This window comes from Sceloporus occidentalis, unplaced genomic scaffold, assembly GCF_023333645.1.
Source record: "Sceloporus occidentalis isolate IW3139 unplaced genomic scaffold, rSceOcc1.0.p SCAF_34, whole genome shotgun sequence".
Lineage (NCBI taxonomy): Eukaryota > Metazoa > Chordata > Lepidosauria > Squamata > Phrynosomatidae > Sceloporus > Sceloporus occidentalis.
The window spans coordinates 5,648,663-5,671,450 of NW_028317014.1; the positions used below are offsets into that span (position 1 = coordinate 5,648,663).

Below are 22,788 nucleotides of genomic sequence, written 5' to 3' on the forward strand. Positions count from 1 at the left end.
AAGTTCCTCCCAAGGGGCTAAAATTCATGGAGGACAATCTTACAGGTAGAAAAAAAGATAAATAAAAAAAACAATTATTGTAGTCCGCTGGTGGAGGCAGAACAAATGCCATTTTGATTTGTTTGTACAATTTTTTTTTTGGTCCATGCCTTTGAATTTAGTATCTGTTCCTGCCACCTCCTCTATCAGATCTGCTTCCACCGCGGCCACCACCTCTGGGAACGCCACGGCTTGAGCTGCTGTAAGAGTCACGTGGAGGTGGGTATCCCCTATCCATTGAAGGTGGCAGTCCACGCTCTTGTCTGCCAACACGCTCTCGCCCACTTGAGTAGATATCATTTCTGCTGCTTGAGTAACTGTCTCGGCCTCCATATCCATCGCGAGCGCTGCCATAATCATCATAACGACTGCTTCCACCATATGATGGTGTGGGCCCTCGTGCAGGTGGAGCACTACGTGAGTTACCTGCAGGGTCAATGGTCAGGCAATAGGGCAACACTAAGTTACACATGACATTTTACTTTGATATTTGCAGCTTATTTTACTTTCTTGTACGGTGTGGGTTTTTGTAAGTGCTGCCATGTTTGAAAAGCTAGTAGAATGGCTTTTTTGTTTTTCTAGTTATATCTATAGATTGTTTTAACTGACAAGGCACACTTAATCGTCTCATTTGTGTTACGATCTCCAGTACTGCAGCTTTATGAGGATATATTTTGCCACATGATATCCAGGGAGTTTCATTTGCTTCATTGGGGCAAGGTGTTGGTTCTTGCTGTAGTGGGACTTAAATTAGCACTCCATGTGAGATGTATGTATTGTCTGCCTCTGCCCCACATAAGCTATTAGTGTTCCATTTGCCATTATGAATTTTGTATCTTCACTGTGCGCAAATAAGTATCCTGTAAAACAGAAAACTTAGCAAAATGACACCTTACCATATGGCTCATACGAGTCTCTGTAAGAACCTCCACTTGGATGATCTGAATAATCTCTGTCACGACCACCACCATAGCCATCACGATCACTGAAATCAGAAAAAAAAGTTATGCAAACAGACTAAAAATGTTAAAAAAAAAAAAGCTATTTTAAGAATAGAAAATACCTATATCCCCGAGATCCATAGTCATCACGTGAACTTGAATGCCCGTAATCCCGATACGCATAATCTCTTGGAGGTGGTGCATAGTCTCTGGAATCTCTAGAATTTTGATAATCTCTACCGGAGTAACTGTTAAAATTCAGAAAATTTAATTAACCATTGTGGATGAGACTCTTAAAAGGCAAAATGTGTAAATAAGGCATACTAACATCACCTTACCTATCATATCTATCCTTTGTGCTGTATCCATCATCTCGAGGAGACATGTAAACATCTCTGCGTGATGGCATCGGCTCTCTGCGTGGAGGCCCTCCATACCCGTCACGTTCACGGGACAGCGGCGCTGCAGAGATAGGTTTATTATTTTTTTGTATAACTAAATGCAAGCAATACAGTAACAAATTGCAATATTCTTACCTCGTCCACCCATCCCACTGCTCCGAACAGGGCCTGAGGGAGCAGATCTTTTAGGTGGAGGGCCACCGCCACTTCTTGGTGGGGGTCCTCTTTTTAGTGGCATTTGCCCCCTTGATGAGCCACCTACAGAAAAAAAAAAAAATTCTAAGCATCAAGAAAGTCACTCCATACTGCTAGTACCTAAAGCACCTGGTTTTATTCTTTACAGTTACTGCCGTTCTAGACAACGCTCCTGTAGGATATACACTTGTGCAACTCAACCAGAGTGACTATCTAGAATTAGAAACCGAGCATCCAAAATAAAGGCCTGAGTGACTTATTTAGCTAGAATAAGGAATTCGGACTGCTTACAGGTATTACAATCACTTGCACCATTTGCTTGAGTTTGTGTAACAGCATTAAATACACAACTATAAACATTCCCTTTTGATAAACTGCATTACCTCCTCTGGATCCCCTGAGACCTCTTGGGGGACCACGACTTCTGGGAGAGGTTGGTGGACGTCTACTTCCTACCCCAAACATTGGTTTAGTGGCTTGCTCAACTTTAATGGGTTTTCCATCCAAAGCCTGCAGAGTGAAGTAAAGTTAAATATATTAATCCAGCAGCTGTTAAAAGCTAGTCCACAGTGCCATGCCATAACCCACATTGGGGTTTATTCACTAAACAGAAAGGTGGTTTGAGCTTCCTCACTTCCCCATTATAAAGGGCAAATGCCGCAAGGTTTTCCTCTATGACAAGAGAAAATGGACCCGTGTAATGTATAAAAAAATAACTCATTTATAGTAAAAAAGACAATTCCAGTCATTGAGGTTTAAAACCAGATAAGGCACATGTATATGGGGGGTATACAGAATAGCTCTACACAGGGAAAGTATTAAAGGGGTCACTTACCTACCATATACATTGACGTGCATATGATCGTGCCCATTTAAAGTAAAGCTAGCCTTTAACAGGTTTTCCAATCACAAGACATGAGCATACCTTCCCATTCAGCTCCCTTGCAGCATCTTTTGCATCGCCTGGACTCTCAAATGTGACAAATGCAAACCCTCTGGACTTGTTTGTTTCACGATCTTTCATTAGCAGAACTAAAATAAGGATAGAGGGTTATAAATTATCACTTGATATTCTCAGTAACACCCTGCCACAGACATCTTAGGACAAAAGCTCAGAACTTCTTAGAGGACAATTTGGCTTTTATCAGTTCAAGACTTGAATCAATGCCAAGTGTTCATCACCGCTTTTGAACAATCTAACAGACTGACAAATAAACGTACCTTCTACGATGCGCCCATATTTACTGAACACCGCTTCCAAAGCCTTCTCATTCGTCTCGGTGTTCAAGCCACCGATGAAGAGCTTGCCTGGGCGGTCTGCTTCCACCATTATGAAACAGTATACCTGAAACAAAAGCAAGTGATCAGTAACAGCTGTAATCCGCATGCTGAGCGCAGCCTAGAAAGCACACTTCGTATACAGTCTAACCCAGATCTATTCTCCAATGCCAGGCATGGTTCAGGGATCTGTAGTTAAACAATCTACCTCGGCTAAAACCTTTGCCCACCTCGGAGCTCCAGTGCTTGATCATAATCACAGTAAACTCATTCCATGGATTAAGGCCATTCTGATACTAGACCAATAAAGCAAAGAAATCTATATAAGGGCTCCATCATTTGGGCTCAGACGTCTGTTTCCTCTGAGGCTACCAGCAGATGGGCCACGTGTACAAAGAGAAGGCCTATAGCAAACCCTAGCAATGCCCAAGGGCATTCGACTTGTTTCCTAGGCAACTGCTCCTTATCTAGAACTTTACGCATTCATTTTTAACTTCATAATAAAAAGGCCAGAGATCGAAGGTTTCCCGCAATATTTTGTGGTTCCACATAAATATAGCAATGGATCAATTTTTACCGGGAAACGTTTCGAGAAAAATCAGTTTCATTTCATTCAGAGACCAAAAGGACTAATTATCGAAGCTTAAGTCTCAAAATAAGCTATTGAGGGATGATAAAAACCTTCGCACGCTATTACAGCAAGGTTAATGGCAACACCCCAGCCACAAAATGGCGGCCGGCGAGGAGCATGGAATGGTGTCTACACACAGCATACACGGGACGGAGCGGCAGAGTCTATCGTGGAGTTTTAAGATTATCTGCCCGACAATACAGAACAAATGAAAGGGAAAAAAATAAAACCCGGGTCTGAACACTATATGAAGTTACCTCACGAGGCGCCCGGACACAAAAAAAAAACCCCTCAAATAACATTCCGAGGGGAGCACCAGTAACCCCCACACGCAGCAGGGATAGGATTTAGGGCGAATCGTTTTAAAATGCATGGAGCTCGTCGTTAATCTTTAGGCACCATGCTCTCGTCAAAATGGCGTCGCTCCCCCGCACCAAAAGACGACTACTACTACTTAAAAACTAAGCTCCAGCGAGGTGTCTACAGACTCACGCACCCAACACTTAACATTACACCCGCAATTAACCCCTTTCCGCTACGAACATAAACCGAAACACGCAAATAATCGGCCCTTACCTGCCACACGAATCAACCGACCTCCGACACGCAACTAAAATGACCGCAAACAAAGAATGCGGATAACTTAAATAGGAGTGACGTCACTGTGCCAAAACGAGGCCGCTATGCCCGGATGCAAGAACAGACGAATGGTAATGAAGCCACGTAGTCATATGACCCGTCCGAACACACTGCTGTCTCCGGGCTGTGCCCCGCCCTTCAATGTCGCCATCTGTCTGGCGGGGAATAACAAATTCCGTTTCGGAATGATCAGATTGAATGTTGCGATCGTATTTTTAACGTATGGTCCAATTTTAATTAACGTTTTATTTTTTATAGTAGCTTTCGGGATCATATATAGGCGCGCGCCTGCTTTACGTGGATACAACCATTGTGTTATTTATTAAAACATTTTCAATACACATTCTTTACCTTCGTCTCTCTGTTTTGCGTGGACTCGGAATGTCCTCACAGTGATCTCGATAAATCCATAACTAGCATTAACTTCCCACTTTACAGTACTAAGAAACTTCTTGCCTCTCCGAGGTTAGGGGGGTAAAAGTAGCCAATCTCTGGTTAGGAAAACTCCCATTTTAACGTCAATGAGGACACATTTTGTGCGGGGTTTTATTAAACCCCGGCAGAAATTTAAAGGGACACGCCACCCATCATATGCACTGCGTGTGATTCATGACATGTGGGGTCCCCTTAAATGTTCATGGTGTCCCTTTTGCCCCTAGATGGCAATTAAAGGGGAACTGCCACCTCGCATCTCTTTTTTTATGTAGGCGTCAGACTTGTTTTGTTAGTAGGATCCGTAGCACTGCGTGTTAAGTAGGTTTGTGTTACTTGTAGCGGGTGAATCGCATTGTTTTGTATAGGTGTTATGAATCAGGCTGATTTATATGCAGTAAAGCCGTTGTTTAGAGCTGTTGTGTGTCCTGTATTCTTTAGAGGGGGTAATAGCCTCAGCTAACACCAGACGTGCTGCTGGCAATTGTTGCAAAGTGAAGATACATTTTGCTGTTTTTTGGCATAATATGCGGCATGTGTAAGGACACTATTTTCTGCATAGGGCCGCCATCAGGGGGGTAAAACTGGTACAAGTTTAAGGGTCCAGGGCTTGGCCGCAGTGTCTCCGCTACCGCTGGGTCATGTGACCTTGCAGTCGTAGAGACACTGGTATAAAAGAGGCCCTTGTGGGCCCCTAGCGGAAGCTCTACCCCCCCCAATGTACTACTAGGCCGGTGCTGCGGGATGCTCAGACATAGCGTGTAAGGATTTTGAGGGTGCAGAACCTCCTCTTGAGCCAAGAGGCGTGGTTTCAAATAAATATTTTAGTCTGTGTGTATGATACACTGTGTGTAGATACTGTATGTAAGTGTGCAAGTATCTTGCTCTTTTTGTGTGTGTTAGTATGCCAAAATATGTTACTGTAAGTACGTTTGTACATGTATATGAGTGTTGTGTTAGCGTGCATGTGTGTAGTGTATGCTACTGTATGGCATTTGCATATGTATGCTAGTGTGTGTCTGTTATGGTATGTCAAGCTATTTACGGCCACTGCCAAACTGTTTAAGGGACAAACATGGCACTGGCAAGCTGTTTGTGGGTAAAGGTGGCACTTGTTGCTTGGTGATGTCAGGCCCCGTGGTTTCTCCTTAAGGCCCTGTAATTGTTGATATTTACAGACAGGGCCGGCCCGACAATGGAGCCAAGTGGGGCAACCGCTCCAGGTGGCACTTTTGAAGGGGCGGCACTTTGCCGCCCCAAGCCCTTTTTTTTTTTTTAAAAAGCGAAAGAGAGAGAGGGGCGCCAAGTGGTTTTCACTTACCAAGCTGTCAGTACCCGCTCGGCGCCTCTCTCTCTCTCTCCTCTGCGGCGAGTCTCCCTGTTCGGTCTCGGTGCCAGCTTGTAATGCTGAGTGCCGTAAGATTTCCTCATAGCCGGCACCGAGACCGAACAGGGAGACTCGCCGCAGGACTGCTGAAAGGTAAGTACAAGGGTGGGGGGAGAAGGGTAGATAATTGGGGGGGGGGGAGAGCATTTTAAAATTCGCCCCAGGCGGCATTTTGCCTTGGGCCGGCCCTGTTTACAGACATTTATTCAAACGGCCGCATGTATATCATAAGAGTCTACCCAGGAAGGGAATACAAAGCGCGTCTCCACTCCTAGAGCCAACGGACAGCCGTGGGCGAGCACGCAACGTGATGACGTCACCCACAATCTAGCCCGAAACCCTTAGCAGCAGCATTAGCGGCGGGTAGGCGTCACCGAGAAGCTGCCATCATCTGACTCGCAGTGTGTCCGGTGTCCTCATTCCGGAGAATGGAGGTTAATATGACAGAGAGGAGACGATTATTCATTCTTCTGACACTGCTCTGTACGGACTGGTGCGCCGCATTTTATCTTCCGGGTCTGGCTCCTGTAAGCTTCTGTGAAGTAAATAAAGAGACGGAGAACTGTAAGGTAAGAACTGGAGGAAATGGAAGGGAGCTTAAAGTCCACTCCACTTCCGGGATGGGAATAGGTGGCCCTTTGCAGACTTTTTAATACGGGCTACGAGTTAATCCGGAAGAGCTGGGGTCAAGGGTCAGGCACACTCGGCACTGCCAGAATCTGGCTATGCGTACTTAACCCTTTCGTCATCACTTTGCAGTGAAACGTGTTACAGCCTCTTAATTGAGATGCTACTCAAAGTTATGATTTTATATTTAGAAAAAAATTCTCCTCAGCGGTTAGACCCTTAAGTATTTATTGTGCCTGTTGGTCACTGACTAAGCAGCACTTTACATAATTCCCAGGGGTATGATGTTTGTAATGCAAACAGGTGCATAAGGCGCTGGTACTTTTAACAGGAGTGCAATGAAACAGGTTCCTGACATTAAGAAAGAAAGGCAATGACAATGTCACTTTATAAAATATACCATGACAGCGATATATCCCCCTTATCACTTTGGTAGAAAAGTAATATAAGGAACACTTTACTGTTTCTATACGATGCACTTGGATAGCATTCTGTGAGGAAAATGTGTGAGTTTGTGATGCCAAACATTTTTCTAGTGATGACATAAAGAGTTCCACTGAAGTCATTCGTGTCTCTGAATTTCTACTGTTTCAGATTTTCCAATCAGTGGATGTTTTATTGTTCTTTTTTCTATTTTAGTCCCTAATTGAGGTGTTTGTGAACCGCCTGGACTCTGTGGAATCTGTTCTTCCATATGAATATGATGCGTAAGTACATATTATGTGTTGTGCGTCCCCAAAACCTGCATGAAGACCCTTAACCTTAATTCACTGCTACCTGCAGGTGATTGGCTGAAATGTTTTATTTGTTAATAAAAGTATTTATTCAGCAAACTGCTACTTAACCTTTTTAACTTCATTCCTGTACTTTTTTTTCTCTGTGTTTGAACTCATTCTGTGTCTGCCTCTAATTCTGGATGTCTCTTCTTGTGACACATGCCATCTCTCTTGTCCGCTCTCTTGCTCTCCCATGCCCAATTTTTTCATAGAAGATAGCAAACCCGCATCACTTTAGGTGCCAGAAGCAAGAAGTCTTCCTTGGTGCGGAGGAACTGGGGGCTTCCTTTCTACATGTCTGTTATGGGTGTGATAGTCATTTTGCGCGTTGTGGTTGATTTCACCCTTTTTGTTCCCAACAAAACCTCCTAAATGTTCGCATGTGAGATGTGTCGCTTTTTAATGACATGTTGGTGAGCTATTCAGTTACATATTTTCTTACTAACTTGATCTTGGAAGCTCATTGATAGTTTCTGTGTGTTGCTCAGGGCAATTTAAGGTATTTTATAATGGAGAAGCGGTATGTCATCTCATTGCAATTTGCACATCCACGTTATACTTATTGTCAATATTGGGGCCTCATTGTTGCAGTGTAGCAAATGTTCCATCTCAGACTTGTGATTGAATGCTTCTCTGTGAGCCTTCCATAGTGTTTCATTCATACAGCAGCAGAGCACCTCCCAGAGTCGCATAAAAGCCAAGTCAGTGCAGCGCTCCTAGGGGACAAGATTTTTTTTTTTTTTTTTTATAAATAAAAAAAAAAAAGTGCATGTTATATTATTATTTATTGTTTTATATAGTGTCATCAAATTCCGTAGCGCTGTACAGGACATAACAAGTAGTAAATAACATAACAAATTGACTAACAGAGACAACAGGTGAGGAGGACCCTGCTCAAATGAGCTTACAATGTTTTACAGTTTTCTCCCCCAGCATTAAAGACAAACCATAACCATGTATCTGGAATAAACACGTTTTGTCCTTTTTTTATGTATTTACTCTAGATTACTGGCAAAAAGGCTGTAAACAATATTAAAAATATAGTAAAATTGTATGAACCTTTTAGTATAACTATTTTTTACTTTGTTTTGTAGTTTTGACTTTTGTAAGGACAAAAATGAGCGGCACGCTTCTGAGAACCTTGGACAAGTATTATTTGGAGAAAGAATAGCATCATCCCCATACAAGGTAATTTAAAACTCCCAGGAACAGTTTAAGGTAAAACAAAGTACCGGTATTTATGGTGTAATAAAAATTGATCAGTAACTTCTACAACCAAATTACTTTTGTGTCTGTAGGTTCATAAAAGGCTGTTTTTGTTTAAGCCGCTTTGCCTAGAATTCACATTGATTTAAAGGGACGGTCGGGTGAAGCAGCTGCGGTGGTGATTTGCATGAAGTAAAATGCGCTGGAGACATGCAAACATGGACCGATATGCATTTAACATGAAAATTGTAACAGTGTTGCTTGTATTAAGTGCAATAAACAACAAGTTATCTGTCAGTGGTTGGGAAATAGATGATATATATGTCTTCTCCACTGGTGTACCTTGTTCTTTTATCACTGGAGATAAGATTTCGGTATATGCTCATGTAGTATTCATGCCGATACATGGCCCGCATTCGTTTGTAATTTCTGTGTTTTACAGTTTAAGTTCAATGTTCCGGAGACGTGTGCGAAAGCTTGTTCCAAGCGTTATAAACCAAATGATGATGCCTCACTTCTGGACTTCATCAAGAAAGGAATTGACTTGAATTATCAGCACCATTGGTGAGCTGTTATTTGTTTTTTAGGGGATGGAACACTGAGAGAAAGGAGAAAAAAAAAAAAACTCCACATAGAATATGTTACATTAAAACAAATTAAGTGATTTTCAGATTGTGTTTCTTACGCAATTAGAGAGTAAGCGCTTTCTCACATGGTGTTACTGTATGAATAGATGTGTCAGGTTCAATATAGTTTTAATCTGAGAAGAGGAACCAGTATCCTGTATGGATGTATATCACATTACTATTGTTTCTCTTGTAAATGCAATATTTTTTAAATGTGTTTTTTCAGTTATCCAATAATATCCTATATGTTTCATGAATTTATACGGTCTCCTTTTTACCTGTACAGGATTATAGACAATATGCCGGTGACATGGTGTTATGACGTGGAGGATGGGCAGAAATTTTGCAGTCCTGGATTCCCCATTGGCTGTGCCATTACAGCAGATGGGAGAGTAAAAGACGCCTGTGTTATTAATGTACGTAGGGACAAAGTGTGTCCGTTGCCTGTTTTTATTGTGTTATTTATTAGAGGGTAACATGCTTGGTTATATGATACTGAAAACCAATAGAGCATAAAATACAGTGCTGTATGTTGTAATTTAGATGTGTGTAGGCAAAATCCCGGTCTTGCCACAATACTCAGCTGATTCTTTATGGCAATGCTAATAAGGACCATTCCTTCATAGACTTTCATTAGTGTCTGGCTGGGTTATTGAGACTTGGCCATTCTATTCTTCACCACAGGGCTACTACATTGGGCTCGGATAACAGACTAGGTACACATACAAATGGATAGTTAGGAACTACCTGACAAATTACCTGTTTAGTAATAATAATAATAAAAAAAAAAAAAAACCTGGGTTCCTGTATAAATATCAGGGTGTGTGATGCTGAGGGTACATGTTTATGGTTTCTCTAGGTACCCTAGAGTTTGACGGGTTTTTGTCAATCCCAAAGCTAGGACACTGAGCATGAGCCATTAAACATGAAGCTAAGTTTTAGCTGTCTTAGAGTCCTTCTCCTTATCAGTTCCAACTTTCTGGAAAATGAATTGTGAAAAGGAAAGTTTCCTCCTGTATTGAAATTCTATTTTTCAACAGTCTGAATTCAACAAAAAGAACACATTCTACCTATTCAATCATGTTGATATAACCATTACCTATCACAGTGGAAACGGAGAAAACTGGGATGGTGCACGACTGGTTACTGCAAGGCTGGAACCAAAAAGGTAGTTTTCGCGGTGATTTTGTTGATGAAAGTGTGTGTGTATGTATATATGTATGTGTGTGTGTGTGTATATATATTTCTAATTACATGATTTACCTCTGTATTGCTTCTTCTGTTGCTTTTTAGCTACAAACATACTGATGAAAATAATTTACATTGTGATGGCCCTCCGATGGAAATTCCTCAAGAGCATACAAGTGACTTGCTTGTGATTTACACGTATTCTGTGAAATTTCAAGTAAGTGGTTACCTGCTGTATTATTTATTTGTGTTTCCAATAAAACAATTGAGTCAAAAGGTTTCCCCATTTGGTCTGTATACTTACTTGAATAAGTTGGCACACTCTCGCTTCCTCCCTGAGCCATAGTATGGGCATAAGGGCACCCATTCAATCTATTGAGGTTTATACACTGAAATAATCACCATGTGCAACATAAAGCCCTGTTATCTGTGTAACAGAACCTTAATCCCAGAATTTGCTGTAAATATCGTTCTGACAGCAATAAACAGGCGACGCTGTGAGGCTTTAGTACTAACTAGAAATTTAGATGAGTTTAAAATGTTATCTGTACCGGTGTTTAAATATGGAAAAGAAACTTGTGCTAAAAGCTTTCTATTGTTAAAGGCCACCTCCATAACATTTTGGTTTAAGCATATGAGCTGAATACACTGTTGTGTGATAGGTCGTTGTCAGCAAAGTCGTTTTTATAAATTCTATGCTTTCATATTTGAAGTCAGTATTTCAGCTCTGTATGCATTTTTATTTCCAGGAGAATAATACCATTAAGTGGGCGTCCCGTTGGGATTATATTTTAGAATCCATGCCTCACACTAACATTCAGTGGTTCAGGTAAGTAATAATAATACATGAATTACTAGTTATTTTAAGGACTTTCCGAGTTGGTTCTCCTGAAGTGTGAGTTTGCAAGAATGGCTGCGCTAGCTCTGCATGATGCTATAGGTGACTTTCAATAAATCTGATTTACATATGCTTTATATAGGCTTATCCAAGCCATTCTTGGAGCAGAAGCTCACGGGGGATTGGCTCCTTGGAACATAAAGATTAAACCATAACCACCTCCTGTCAACTCCTTCGGTAGTGAATTAATCCGTGTGTGTTATGGCTGGATTAACGGTGGTGCGCACGGACCAATTGCTCCAGGGCTGCTCCGTTCTAAGGGGCCCTGCACCAATTGCTTCAGGTCCATACTGCTCGCACGGAGCGGCGATCCAATTGGGTCCTGCAATGCGGGGAAGTCATCCTCCCTGGAAATTGCATCACTTCGCCACACAACGTGCCCACACGGTGACATACTTACACCCACAGTAACTCCTTTACACACGCCCATACGGTGACATACTTACACCCACAGTAACTCCTTTACACACGCCCATACGGTGACATACTTACACCCACAGTAACTCCTTTACACACGCCCATACGGTGACATACTTACACCCACAGTAACTCCTTTACACACGCCCATACGGTGACATACTTACACCCACAGTAACTCCTTTACACACGCCCATACGGTGACATACTTACACCCACAGTAACTCCTTTACACATGGTTACATACTTACACCCACACGCTAGGCGCCGGGATATTACATCATATCCCAGCCCTAAGGCTCGGCATGTGGAGACTGAGGGAGTGCGACTTATGGCCCAGTGTTATGCTCAGCCAAGAGTGGGTAGAAGTTCGGTGGGGCTGCGCATGCAGGAGCCTCCACTAAGAGAGCAAATCCAGCCTTGGTTATATACATTTTATTATTCATAACCCCTTCTCCACAGTGAGGTTGCTTACTAAGGTTGTTTTATTTCCTTTCAGTATCATGAATTCCCTGGTGATTGTCCTCTTTCTCTCTGGCATGGTTGCTATGATAATGTTAAGAACACTTCACAAGGATATTGCCAGATACAACCAAATAGATTCTTCTGTGAGTATACCGTGGCATATGTTATATTTAACTTGGTTTATCTGTGTCTTTGAATACATTTAGATACAGATAGGTAGACCCCCCCCCACACACACACACCTTTTATAACATAGCTACATACATGTATCTCAAAAGTTGAGTTCAGTGACATGTGACTCGCATTTTATTGGTTTAACTGATTGTTATGCAATGGTAGGTTTTATGATGACCTTCTAAATGATTAAGCGACCTGAATGTCTAACGCTCAAAATGCTCACGAGTTTTATAAAAAAAAAAATGTCACTTTTAATCGCAGGAGGATGCGCAAGAAGAATTTGGTTGGAAATTAGTTCATGGGGATGTATTCCGACCCCCCAAAAACGGAATGTTGCTTGCTGTTTTTCTCGGTCAAGGAACCCAAATATTCATTATGACCGTTATTACATTATGTAAGTATGTCTCTACTCCTGGTCCTGGTTCTCAGTACCTGCTGGTGTGTTTAATTGTTAACGATCAAAGGTGATAGAGCAGGAAATATTTATTTTTTGTCATTTAAATTTACAGTGCCATCTGCATTAATCCACGTGGTACTTATCAGCAATAAACAATATCTTGCAAATGTATCTGTTTACTAAGCTCTGGATTAGGCAGTGAGCAGACCAGAGAGTCTTTGGCTTTAACACGTTCTAGGATAATAAAATTAAAAAACTTCCTAGTTCAAAACTTGTTTCCGTTACAGCCTTCTGACCCTCTGTGTCTCTTCCTCGAGATCTATTGAAGACCCCTTTTCACCGTTAGAATGCATTGGTCAGATCTGGACATTTTAGATCTAGCTGCAGTGAAAGCCCACATATATGTATACCTACGAACATGATATACGCTTAATGTGACTTGCATATGACGAGTTATATTTGTTTTGCTCTTCAAGTTCAAGCCTGCCTTGGATTTCTGTCACCTGCTAACAGAGGAGCCTTGATGACGTGTGCTGTTGTCCTGTGGGTCTTACTCGGAACTCCTGCTGGTTACGTGTCTGCAAGGATGTACAAGAGTAAGTGATGTATATGTGGTCTGCTGATGTCTGTGAAAAGTATGTGTCACAATATTATCTGGACATTTAACATTTACAGGAAAACCAAATGGTACATAAAGCTTGGCCTGTCCAAACTACAGTTGTAATGCTTTGTTGAGGACATGCCTACTACATTGTGTGAAGAGTAGACATGCTCACCTTTGCTAGCTTCCATATATTAAGCAGATCACGTTGGTTCTTCTTTGGACCGTTCTTAAGTGATTTCTTCGTATGCCTTCAAACTGTTTTTCAGACTGCAGATCTTTTTCAGTGGTTTCTTTGTTTGGTGAGGCTGTTTAGAACAGTAAACTGCACTTTTAATGGACTTTAGAACAGTTTCCCTTTTTTTTTTTTCTTTCTTTTGTAGCATTTGGTGGTGAGAAATGGAAAAGCAATGTGTTATTGACTGCACTTTTATGTCCCGGGTAAGTGTCTTCATAACTATGTGATCTTCACACTTGTAGCCTTTTGCAGCCTGTTTCTCATGCACGTTCCATCAGTATCTGCCTGTGCAAATATACACATATTCTGATAGTGGACATGTTGTTCCTGGCACAGATTCATTTATAATCTTTGGAGATTTAACCCAACATTTGTTCTTAGATTTTCACATAGTGTATGTTTATGCACTACACTGCAGCAAACTATGCTTGAGCAGCCAATACTCAATGGTCAGTGGTCCATTTATTTACAAGCAGATACACTATTTGACCAAAAGTATGTGGACACCTCTATACGACCTTGATGGACATTCCATGGGCATACACTCTACTGAGATTTCGGGGTGTTTCTGTGGGAATTTGCACCCATTCAGCCAAAAGAGTATATCTGAGGTCAGGCACTGATGTGTATATTTGTGTACAAAGATTCAAACACCCAGCAAATGTGTAAATTAATGTTAAAACATTATTTTACGTTCCATTTTAACTTAATTTTACTTCTCTTTATAGCATAATATTTGCGGATTTCTTTATTATGAATATTATCTTATGGGAAAATGGTTCTTCCGCTGCAATTCCTTTTGGGACGCTGGTCGCCATCCTAGCCATGTGGTTTGGTATCTCTGTGCCATTAACATTTCTTGGGGCATATTTTGGATTCAAGGAAAAGGTATGTTGTGTTTTGCATTTCTTGCTATAAGCTATGTAAAAATGTGTGTGTATGTGTATATATGTATGTATATATATATATATATATATATATATATATATATATATATTTTTTATTTTTTTTTTATTATTTTTTTTGGACACTTTGCACAAGCCTAAAACTTCTTTTTCTTTTTATAGCCAATCGAGCACCCCGTTCGAATAAATCAGATCCCTCGTCAGATTCCACGGCAGTCCTTCTTCACAAAGCCTTTCCCTGGCATAGTTATGGGGGGCATTCTACCATTTGGGTGCATTTTTATTCAGCTGTTTTTCATTCTCAATAGCATTTGGTAAGTGATGGCTCATACATTTCCTTACTTGAGATGTGATTGTGTGTGTCTTGCATAGTAGTATTGTGAAACATATTGAAGGGCGTACACATCCTATCAAACTTTGGCTGTAAATAGATGCGCTCCGCCGGTAAAAGGAAGAAGGGATTAAAATGTCGTGCTTGCCTGTTGATCTAGGCTGCAAATATCAGAAGAGTTTGAGTGTCATCCCCTTGGGTGCTCCAGTCTTAATGTTTCTGGCAGGGCCAGTAGGGATGTGCTATAAAGCATTTTGTCTCTCTGTTAATCACATGTTTTGTGCCGTGCTCCTGATGTTGCTATGTGTCTGCCTCTTGAATTCATGTTCATGTGCAAGTTGCACAATAAATTGTGACATAAAAATGTCACCTAAACATTGTGTTCGTCACAATCCTATGTTTCACTGTGTATATTTTGTTTTGTAGGTCTCATCAAATGTACTATATGTTTGGGTTCCTGTTTCTGGTATTCATAATACTCCTGATCACTTGCTCAGAGGCTACCATCTTGCTTTGTTACTTCCATCTATGTGCCGAGGTATATGTATACTGTACTACAATAGATTTTTTTGTTGTATGTATAATAATTGAGTTTCTTTGGGTATAACTATCAATCGCAACACTTAGTAAATTGTGCCAAACATATACCGTTCTAGTTTTGCTCTTGGCATTTGTTATAAGTGTTGGGTGATGGCACCTTAAAATAATTGGTGGGTCTGCAACGCTATTCGTAGCAATAACTTTTCCCTTTTAAAAAACTAAAGCTCAAACTGTAAGGTTTTATGTGATGCTTTAGCGCCACAACCACTTTAACCCCTTAAGCATACATCCCAAGATGGTCCTTATTCTGGGCTAAATAGAACAAATACATAAAGCATTAATTTCCCATTTCTCCTGGGCACAAAGACTCTACATAAATGCGCTATGCGGTTTTGCCAGGAGGGGGAAAACCTTATGCTTTTGGGAGTAAAACTGCCCAAAACACCCAAAAAATAAGCAAACTACATGTTCCCTGAAAGCACATCACTTGAGGATTTCTAAGATGTCCTACTTACCTTTTTTTGTGGCCCACAGCAAGCCTAAGTTCAATGGGAACACAGATTTTTTTCTTTTTTCTGTACCTTTTCACTTTTTATGCATGTTTTAGGATGAATGCTGCACACTGGGCGATCAGTGAAGATAGCGGAGGACGTCCTTGGTCCTTAAGTGGTTACTGATGCTTTTGTGTGCATCATTCTTTAAGGGACAGTCCCACCAAATAAGAATTGCATATTAAAGTACTCTGTGAGTGTTAATATGTATTCTTCCAAAGCAAGAATTGTCCGACAATTCTTTTGAATGCCTGGCTGCTTGAAGCAGCCGATCGGTGGCAAGAAAGCGCTACCATGAAAATCAATGGAAGCGATTTCTTCCCATGCGCATGGGGCTCTCGCTGGAGCTGCCTTGTGGTAGGAGGGATACTTCAGAATCCCCTTATGCATTTGAAAATGTAACCCCCCCCCAGAAATGTCTCTCAGCTCTCATATATTAATGCCCATCTAATGGCTGGAGTTTCCCTTTTAATAAAGACATATTGCCGTATCACATGCTTCCAAATGTACTTGTACATTATTAATTCACACTTATTGTTTCACTGCATTTAAAGTTACATTGTCTGCAAAGAAATGCCAGAGGCTGTTGATAAATACATCTGATTGACTGTTTTTAGTAATTCTATATTTTTTTGTTTCCTTGCAGGATTATCACTGGTGGTGGCGATCATTTCTAACGAGTGGCTTCACTGCCGTGTACCTTTTTGTATACGCTGTTCATTATTTTTTCTCTAAGCTTCAAATCACAGGAACTGCAAGCACCATTCTGTACTTCGGGTACACCATGATCATGGTCTTAATTTTTTTCCTGTTTACAGGTAATTGCCAATTAGGGAAACAGTTCTTAGAACTATTTATTTCACAGCGTGCCTTAAAGGTTAACCCTGAATCTAGGGCACATGCAAGAAACTGGCAGAATTTAGCATTAGCTCTCTGGAAAAACATATCATAACTTATAATTATTTAATATATATATTATTCTTAGGGGAAAATATGTGTACATGGTTACTTTTTTAAAAAAAAATTATATATATATCTAATTTATACACACATCGTATATGTAAGTATTGGGACACAAATGAGACCCTAAAATTGCTATTTTTATAGCATTCTCTTATTATCCGTAATAGTGACATTTAAACAAAGCCAGAATGTATTAAGGACTCCGCTGTCCAGATTTTACAATCTAATCTAGTGGAAATTGTTACAAATGATGCATTACATTTGTCTAATACCGTGATGCTGTTTTATATGCTTGTTGTGCTGACATCATAAAACTGGCTGTCAGCATCCCTGAAAAAGAACAAACGCCCTGTTTAGCGTTTCCTGGTCTTCTGGAAGGTGCCTTTCACCGGAGGAAATAGGAAGATTCCGCTTTCATTTTTATCTTCGCCTTGCATCGTCCAGAATGATTATACAGAAGGCTGTTTATCTGGAAGCCAGCAAGGAGCCTAAAGTGCTGCAGTTGCTGTGACTACTGGTTCCTTTTTAAGCACAGTAAATATTTGCAAATGCAGACGGTTTCCTCGCTGTATCAGGCTGTAAAATTCTTGGCTGTGTCCTACATTAGGGAAAAGACCACTTAATGAAAAAAAAAATGTAAATTAATTCCAATCTGCTGGGGAAATGAAGCAAAAGACAGTTGTCAGTGAGTGTATGTTTTTACTAGCTTAATGTATGTTTAGACAGTTCCTGCTTTACACATTTTCAGCTGTTCTATTTTTGTACTGTATCTGCCAAAGACTCGGAGTAGGAGATTTTTTCAGAATAGCTTTTTTTTTTTTTTTTTTTTTAATTACCGCAGCTCTTGACGGTTCATGGTTTTCAGAGATGTGAGACAATACAATGTATGCAAGACCAAAAAGGGGACATGTGACCAGGCCTATATTCTTGGTCAAGTGCACCCAATACAGATGTATAACCGTGTTTACAGATTAATGTAAAATATAGATAGATATCTGCTAGAAATCTGCCATATTTGAATACAAGAGCAGTCGTATACATCATGTATGATAGTCCCTCCCCTTTGGTGGGAGGTGATTGGTTCTTGCCACCTTTTGAAAAGAGGGGTGTGACCAAAGGACAGGAATGTAATTAAACATATTTTGTCAATGACAGCCAGTAAACTTAAATCTCCACTAAATAAGAACACACTATTGGTTGATCATAGATTTACTGTCTGACAAGTCCTCTTTAACACACTTGGTATTGCAAAAAGTACAAATGGGTGACAAATGGCTCTAAGGTGACGTTTCTAGCAGGTAGAATAGTGATTGATTTAATTGGGACCTTTAAGGCTTCAGGTACTTTTTAGTGTTCTGTCGGGAATCCTTGGCCTCAAATGTATCACTGACTACAAATATAAACATTTTATGCCAAATATTTTTTTTTTCTATTCTACAATTTGTTCATGCTATGTATCTAACACTGTTTTTTTTTTCCTTATAGGCACCATTGGATTTTTCTCTTGTTACTGGTTTGTGAAAAAAATCTACAGTGTCGTAAAAGTAGATTAATATGAAATAGCCCGCATACTGATCGCACACAGACCAAGGAAACTGCTTTTTGTTTGAAGACATGGAAACACAAAGTTTGTATGGCACAAAGAGACTTTCTGACCCAATGAGCACTTTGGGAAATTGTGTTTACATCATTCCTGTCATGTTCTCCTTCTTTCTTTTTCTTTTTTCCCTTTCCTTTAAACAGGGCCTTAAAACAATGCGTTTCCCACCAACGTGATGACCGTGTATATTGGATCATTTGATCATGATCCGTGCATTCGAACATGGATGTCCGTAGTGTAGATTAATCTCTTGTTATGCTGCTAATGCAATAAGGCACTGCATAAACACATAGTGAGGTTAAACAGATATAGTGCTAATAACAATCAGATGGCTCATGTGCCTTTCACATATTCTTAAATCAAAGGTTTATATATGAAAGAGTTGATTTTGTCCATCCAGATCATTCTGTATTCTTTAGAATGGTTGTGTTTTTTATTTAAATGATTGTACATTTTAATCCGGTACTTTATAATACATTACATATTTCAAGTGTTCACTAGGTGTGCAGAGTATAATGTCTGTCTTTTCTTGTTCAGGTTTAATATTGTACATAAGATAGCACATACTCATAGGACCGCACTGTAATGTGATGATTACTGGGGTCCACATTTTATAGAAAAAAAGTTGCGTTCTACAGACCAAAATATGTGGCATGAATTTGTAGCCTTGCCTAAGACTTGTGCAATAAAGATCCTTAGACTCCAACCTTTAATGTGCTGAGTGCAGTCATTTGTAGAAGGGGGGCTCGTATAAGTGTTCGTCCACGTTTACTGAGATCAGCTGCTGTCTTTTACTAGACTAGAGATCAACTAAACTTGCTTATAATGGTGGTTAAATATTATACAGTATATACTATATTCAGAAAGGCAATACATAAGCATGTCTATAACCCACATCAGGCATTGTGAACTTGCAGTATCTCAAAAGTGAGTACACCCCTCTCATTTTTGTAAATATTTTGTTATATCTTTTCATGTGACAACACTAAAGAAATTACACTCTGCTACAATGTAAAGTAGTGAGTGGACAGCCTGTATAACAGTGTAAATTTGCTGTCCCCCTCAAAAAAACTGAACACACAGCCATTAAAGTCTAAACCTTGGCAAAAATGTGAGGGGTGTACTCACTTTTGTGAGATACTGTATACAAATAAAATGCCCTGTGCCAACATATATGTGTCTTTGCAAAAGAGTCAGTGGTAGGCCAATGAATACTCTGAATTGACCTGTGATTTCCTCTAAAGCACCTGAAGCAATGAGAATCCATGCATTGTGGGCCACCTCTCTGGCTACGATTTCATTTTTTTTCCTGCTTATGTTAATTTGATTAGTTCTTTGGTGCTTTATGTAAAATTTGTGGGTTTCCTTCAGAATTTCCCATTGTAAAAAAATAAAAGTATTGAAATTCTGCAGTATGACATATTAAACGGATCCCAAAAACAATTGAGGAAAAAAATGCTCCTATACCCTCAGTGGCCACCGTCTCTCCTCCTTAGACAGTTGTTATGGATACATTGAACCAACATTCACGACCAGGGGGAAAAAATGATCAGAGCAATACATTTTCCCTCAATTAATGGAGCCGCTCAGCCTGAATTTTAATGACTTGTCAGAAAAATGATTGCTGCCGTCTAATAACCATTCCTAGAAATGCGCGTTGCTTAGCTTTTTCTTATTATTTATAGCTGAGCAGGCGTGCTTTATTTAATTCAAAATATACCTTTCACATACACTTTTAGGTTTGATTGAGGCGGGCGCTTTGTACAAACATTATATACAAAGACTTTAATGCCTATTTTCCACAAAGGGAATAACAAATCTAAAGTGCTCCAACTATAAACCAATCAGGATTTAAATTAAAATGCATATTGCTAAACACTGAATTTTAACTGCCCTCACCAAAAAGAATGCTGTTTTTCTGTTTAAGCAACTCCTCCGAACCTTTGACTACAATGTCCATGGTACTTAAGTAGGCATGTGAAGCCGAGCAAACTCTCATCTGGCCATTCATTTTGTTAGGGGGGGGGGGATTCTGCTGTCATGCAGTGCACACAATGGAGACGTGCTCCCGACACTGCATTGGGTCAAAGGATTGAGGTACTTGTACTTTATATAGAAGTTCTGAGTAAAATCACCCCATTCATTTGTAAATGTATTAAATGAAGTGAGAGAGTGAAGACCACAACTCTCCAGCAAAGAAAGAAAGATAAAGGGAGACAGAAGAAAGAGGAAAAAGAGTGCATGTCTGTACGCGTGGCTTGCTCCTCGTGTTCTGTATACATATACAGTACTGTGCAAAATATTAGGCAAGTGTGAAAAAATGCTTTCAAAAATAGTTTTTCTACCATTTAACAAAATGCAAAGTGAACGGAAGAAGAAACAAAATCTTTGCTGTGACCACCCTTTACCTTTGAAACAGCATCAATTCCTCTAGGTTCACTTGCACCTTTTGTCTTGCATAACCCCTCAGGTTTCCACCCATTTACTTTAAATCACACTTTATAATTCTGGTAAAAGTCTTTAATGCCTTAACATATTTGAATATTTTTAACATGTCTCCCCTTTCCCTTCACTCTTCTAGTGTGTGCATATTACATTTTTTTCTGGTATGTTTTGATAATATATTGTTTCATGTTTAGTCATAAAAAGCTTTTATGTCCCAAAACCTAATCTATTCCTTTAACTTATCTTTTGACTTAAACCCTCCTAGGATTTTATCCCTGTTATGTGAGGCCGAGAATATCAGTGTTCTAATCCATATTTAAATTATTAAACACAGTGCTTTTCCCTGGCATCTGTACCATCTTCAATGAAATAGTAAATGGACATTTAAATTGATTGATCACAAGATCTTCCATAATCTTTAAGTACTTTAGTTAACAGTTAGACATGAAAACAAGCTCTGTAAGAAAATAAGGTAAGTCTAGGTATACATTTCATTGATTTAGGCTCACATATGAAATATTTACTTTTTTGACCTACTATTTAATCCACAAGTAGTCCACAATAATGCAAACTATGCTACCAAAAGTCCAACCGTGGTTGCTTCAAGGAGCCTTTTGCTTACTGACCTTTAATGATTGATTTTTTTCCTTCTCTTTGTCCCCTGTTTCGTCTTATATATTTTCTTCTCTAGTCAAGCTTTGTTCAATGTCATTTAAGCAACATCAACAGTCTTTAAGGTTACAGATAGGTATACTATAGTATTTCCAAATTGCCTTGGGCTTAATTATGTTTTTCATTCATGGTTTGTATTGATCGTGTCCAGCTTTCCTTCTCTGGAATGCTCATATTCCCTAGGATCGACTATGATGGCGCTTGACGCATGCAGACTGAATTCCCCGTTAGACAATAAAGATAAGTACCATCATATTATTGGACATCAGCTTGTCAACAGTCTAAAAGGATCTAAAGAAACAATAAATGGTGCAAATGTGTAAAAAGCCACTAAATATTCTAGTTATCATGCTATATTATTTTTAGCGGAATCTTTTTTAGATTAGAGGCATAACTAGTTGGTAGGGCTTGTATGTTCATATGTTCCACTGTTATCTTTTCATAGATATGGACTTGGCTATTTAGCAGAATAATGGGTTTTTTTTACACATTTTTTACAAACTATTTTCTGATGTTAATGTTAATAATTTTAGCTACTAGCGCTGTAGAGGACTGTGATACATTTATACCCAGCAACAAAGCCAGACTGTCAATGACGTGGTGGCCCTGGTACTTTATGCTCACGTAGTATGCAGCTGGGCATATCAGGCTGCAGCACCTTGCCCAGTGTGCTAGGTGGCTAGTCCCTTTCGGAAGTGACTTGTGCTGGCCTAGGGAGGCAACTGGGGGGAGCGCTGCCCTGGGAAAGGCCTAGGCCAGCACCCAAGGTAAATCTGCTGCTGCCTTTTGGGACCCACATCCCTCTGTCCCTCTCTCCTTCTCTGATGCCCCTTTCTTTGAGACAGTTTTCTTCAGGCCTCAACGTCGCAATACTGTGTGTAGAAGAAATGCCTCTAAATTAAATTGTCTAAACAAAATACACTATTCTCCTAAATGATCTACTCGGTTATATAAAATTTGTCACAAAGTCATATAAAATATTTTGGCAAAGCTTACCCCTAGCCACTCCTCTAACGACACCCCTAAAACAAAAAAAACCCTATTTTGATATAATATCATGACTATACGTGCATCATAAATCGAACATCTTTCAGATATGACCATCAAATATCGTAATACTACACAGGGACACATTCATCATTCATTGCATTTTCAGTAGTCATGTTGTGTATAAAAATGTATTCTATTACATCGACCGTTCTGATCTTGCCTCTTCATGGAG

General features: G+C 39.9%; 2 protein-coding genes and 1 non-coding gene across 3 annotated transcripts; 1 reads left to right on the forward strand and 2 right to left on the reverse strand.

Moving 5' to 3' along the window:
• Positions 1-157: 157 nt before the first annotated feature.
• LOC149298186 (RNA-binding motif protein, X chromosome) lies at positions 158-2,906 on the reverse strand. The gene is made up of 8 exons (XM_089487718.1): positions 2,798-2,906; positions 2,502-2,608; positions 1,960-2,086; positions 1,517-1,639; positions 1,319-1,442; positions 1,103-1,228; positions 936-1,024; positions 158-465 (listed from the first exon to the last, which is right to left on the reverse strand). The coding sequence occupies exons 1-8, from the start codon at positions 2,904-2,906 to the stop codon at positions 158-160; spliced, it is 1,113 nt and encodes a 370-aa protein (XP_089343844.1).
• On the reverse strand, positions 2,685-2,761 carry LOC149298187 (small nucleolar RNA SNORD61). The gene has a single exon (XR_016272456.1). It is a non-coding gene; the product is annotated as a small nucleolar RNA SNORD61 (small nucleolar RNA).
• Positions 2,907-6,371: 3,465 nt separating the features above from the next.
• Positions 6,372-18,402, forward strand: LOC149298188 (transmembrane 9 superfamily member 2-like). Its single transcript, XM_089487656.1, has 17 exons — positions 6,372-6,512; positions 7,210-7,277; positions 8,441-8,534; positions 8,995-9,116; positions 9,465-9,594; positions 10,219-10,346; positions 10,472-10,583; positions 11,116-11,195; positions 12,181-12,289; positions 12,585-12,717; positions 13,197-13,316; positions 13,705-13,762; positions 14,288-14,447; positions 14,627-14,778; positions 15,222-15,333; positions 16,533-16,704; positions 18,335-18,402. Exons 1-17 carry the CDS (start codon positions 6,372-6,374, stop codon positions 18,400-18,402), a joined length of 1,959 nt encoding a protein of 652 aa, XP_089343782.1.
• The last annotated feature ends 4,386 nt before the right edge of the window (positions 18,403-22,788 follow it).

Bases quoted from the DNA above. Each gene is read 5' to 3' on its own strand.
- LOC149298186 (XM_089487718.1), bottom strand. From the start codon at position 2,906: ATGGTGGAAGCAGACCGCCCAGGCAAGCTCTTCATCGGTGGCTTGAAC. The intron at 2,609-2,797 runs GTACGTTTATTT...TCCTTATTTTAG, and splicing joins ATATGGGCGCATCGTAGAAG to TTCTGCTAATGAAAGATCGT. The intron at 1,229-1,318 runs GTAAGGTGATGT...GAATTTTAACAG, and splicing joins ACAAAGGATAGATATGATAG to TTACTCCGGTAGAGATTATC.
- LOC149298188 (XM_089487656.1), top strand. From the start codon at position 6,372: ATGGAGGTTAATATGACAGAGAGGAGACGATTATTCATTCTTCTGACA. The intron at 7,278-8,440 runs GTAAGTACATAT...TTTGTTTTGTAG, and splicing joins CTTCCATATGAATATGATGC to TTTTGACTTTTGTAAGGACA. The intron at 9,117-9,464 runs GTGAGCTGTTAT...TTACCTGTACAG, and splicing joins TTGAATTATCAGCACCATTG to GATTATAGACAATATGCCGG.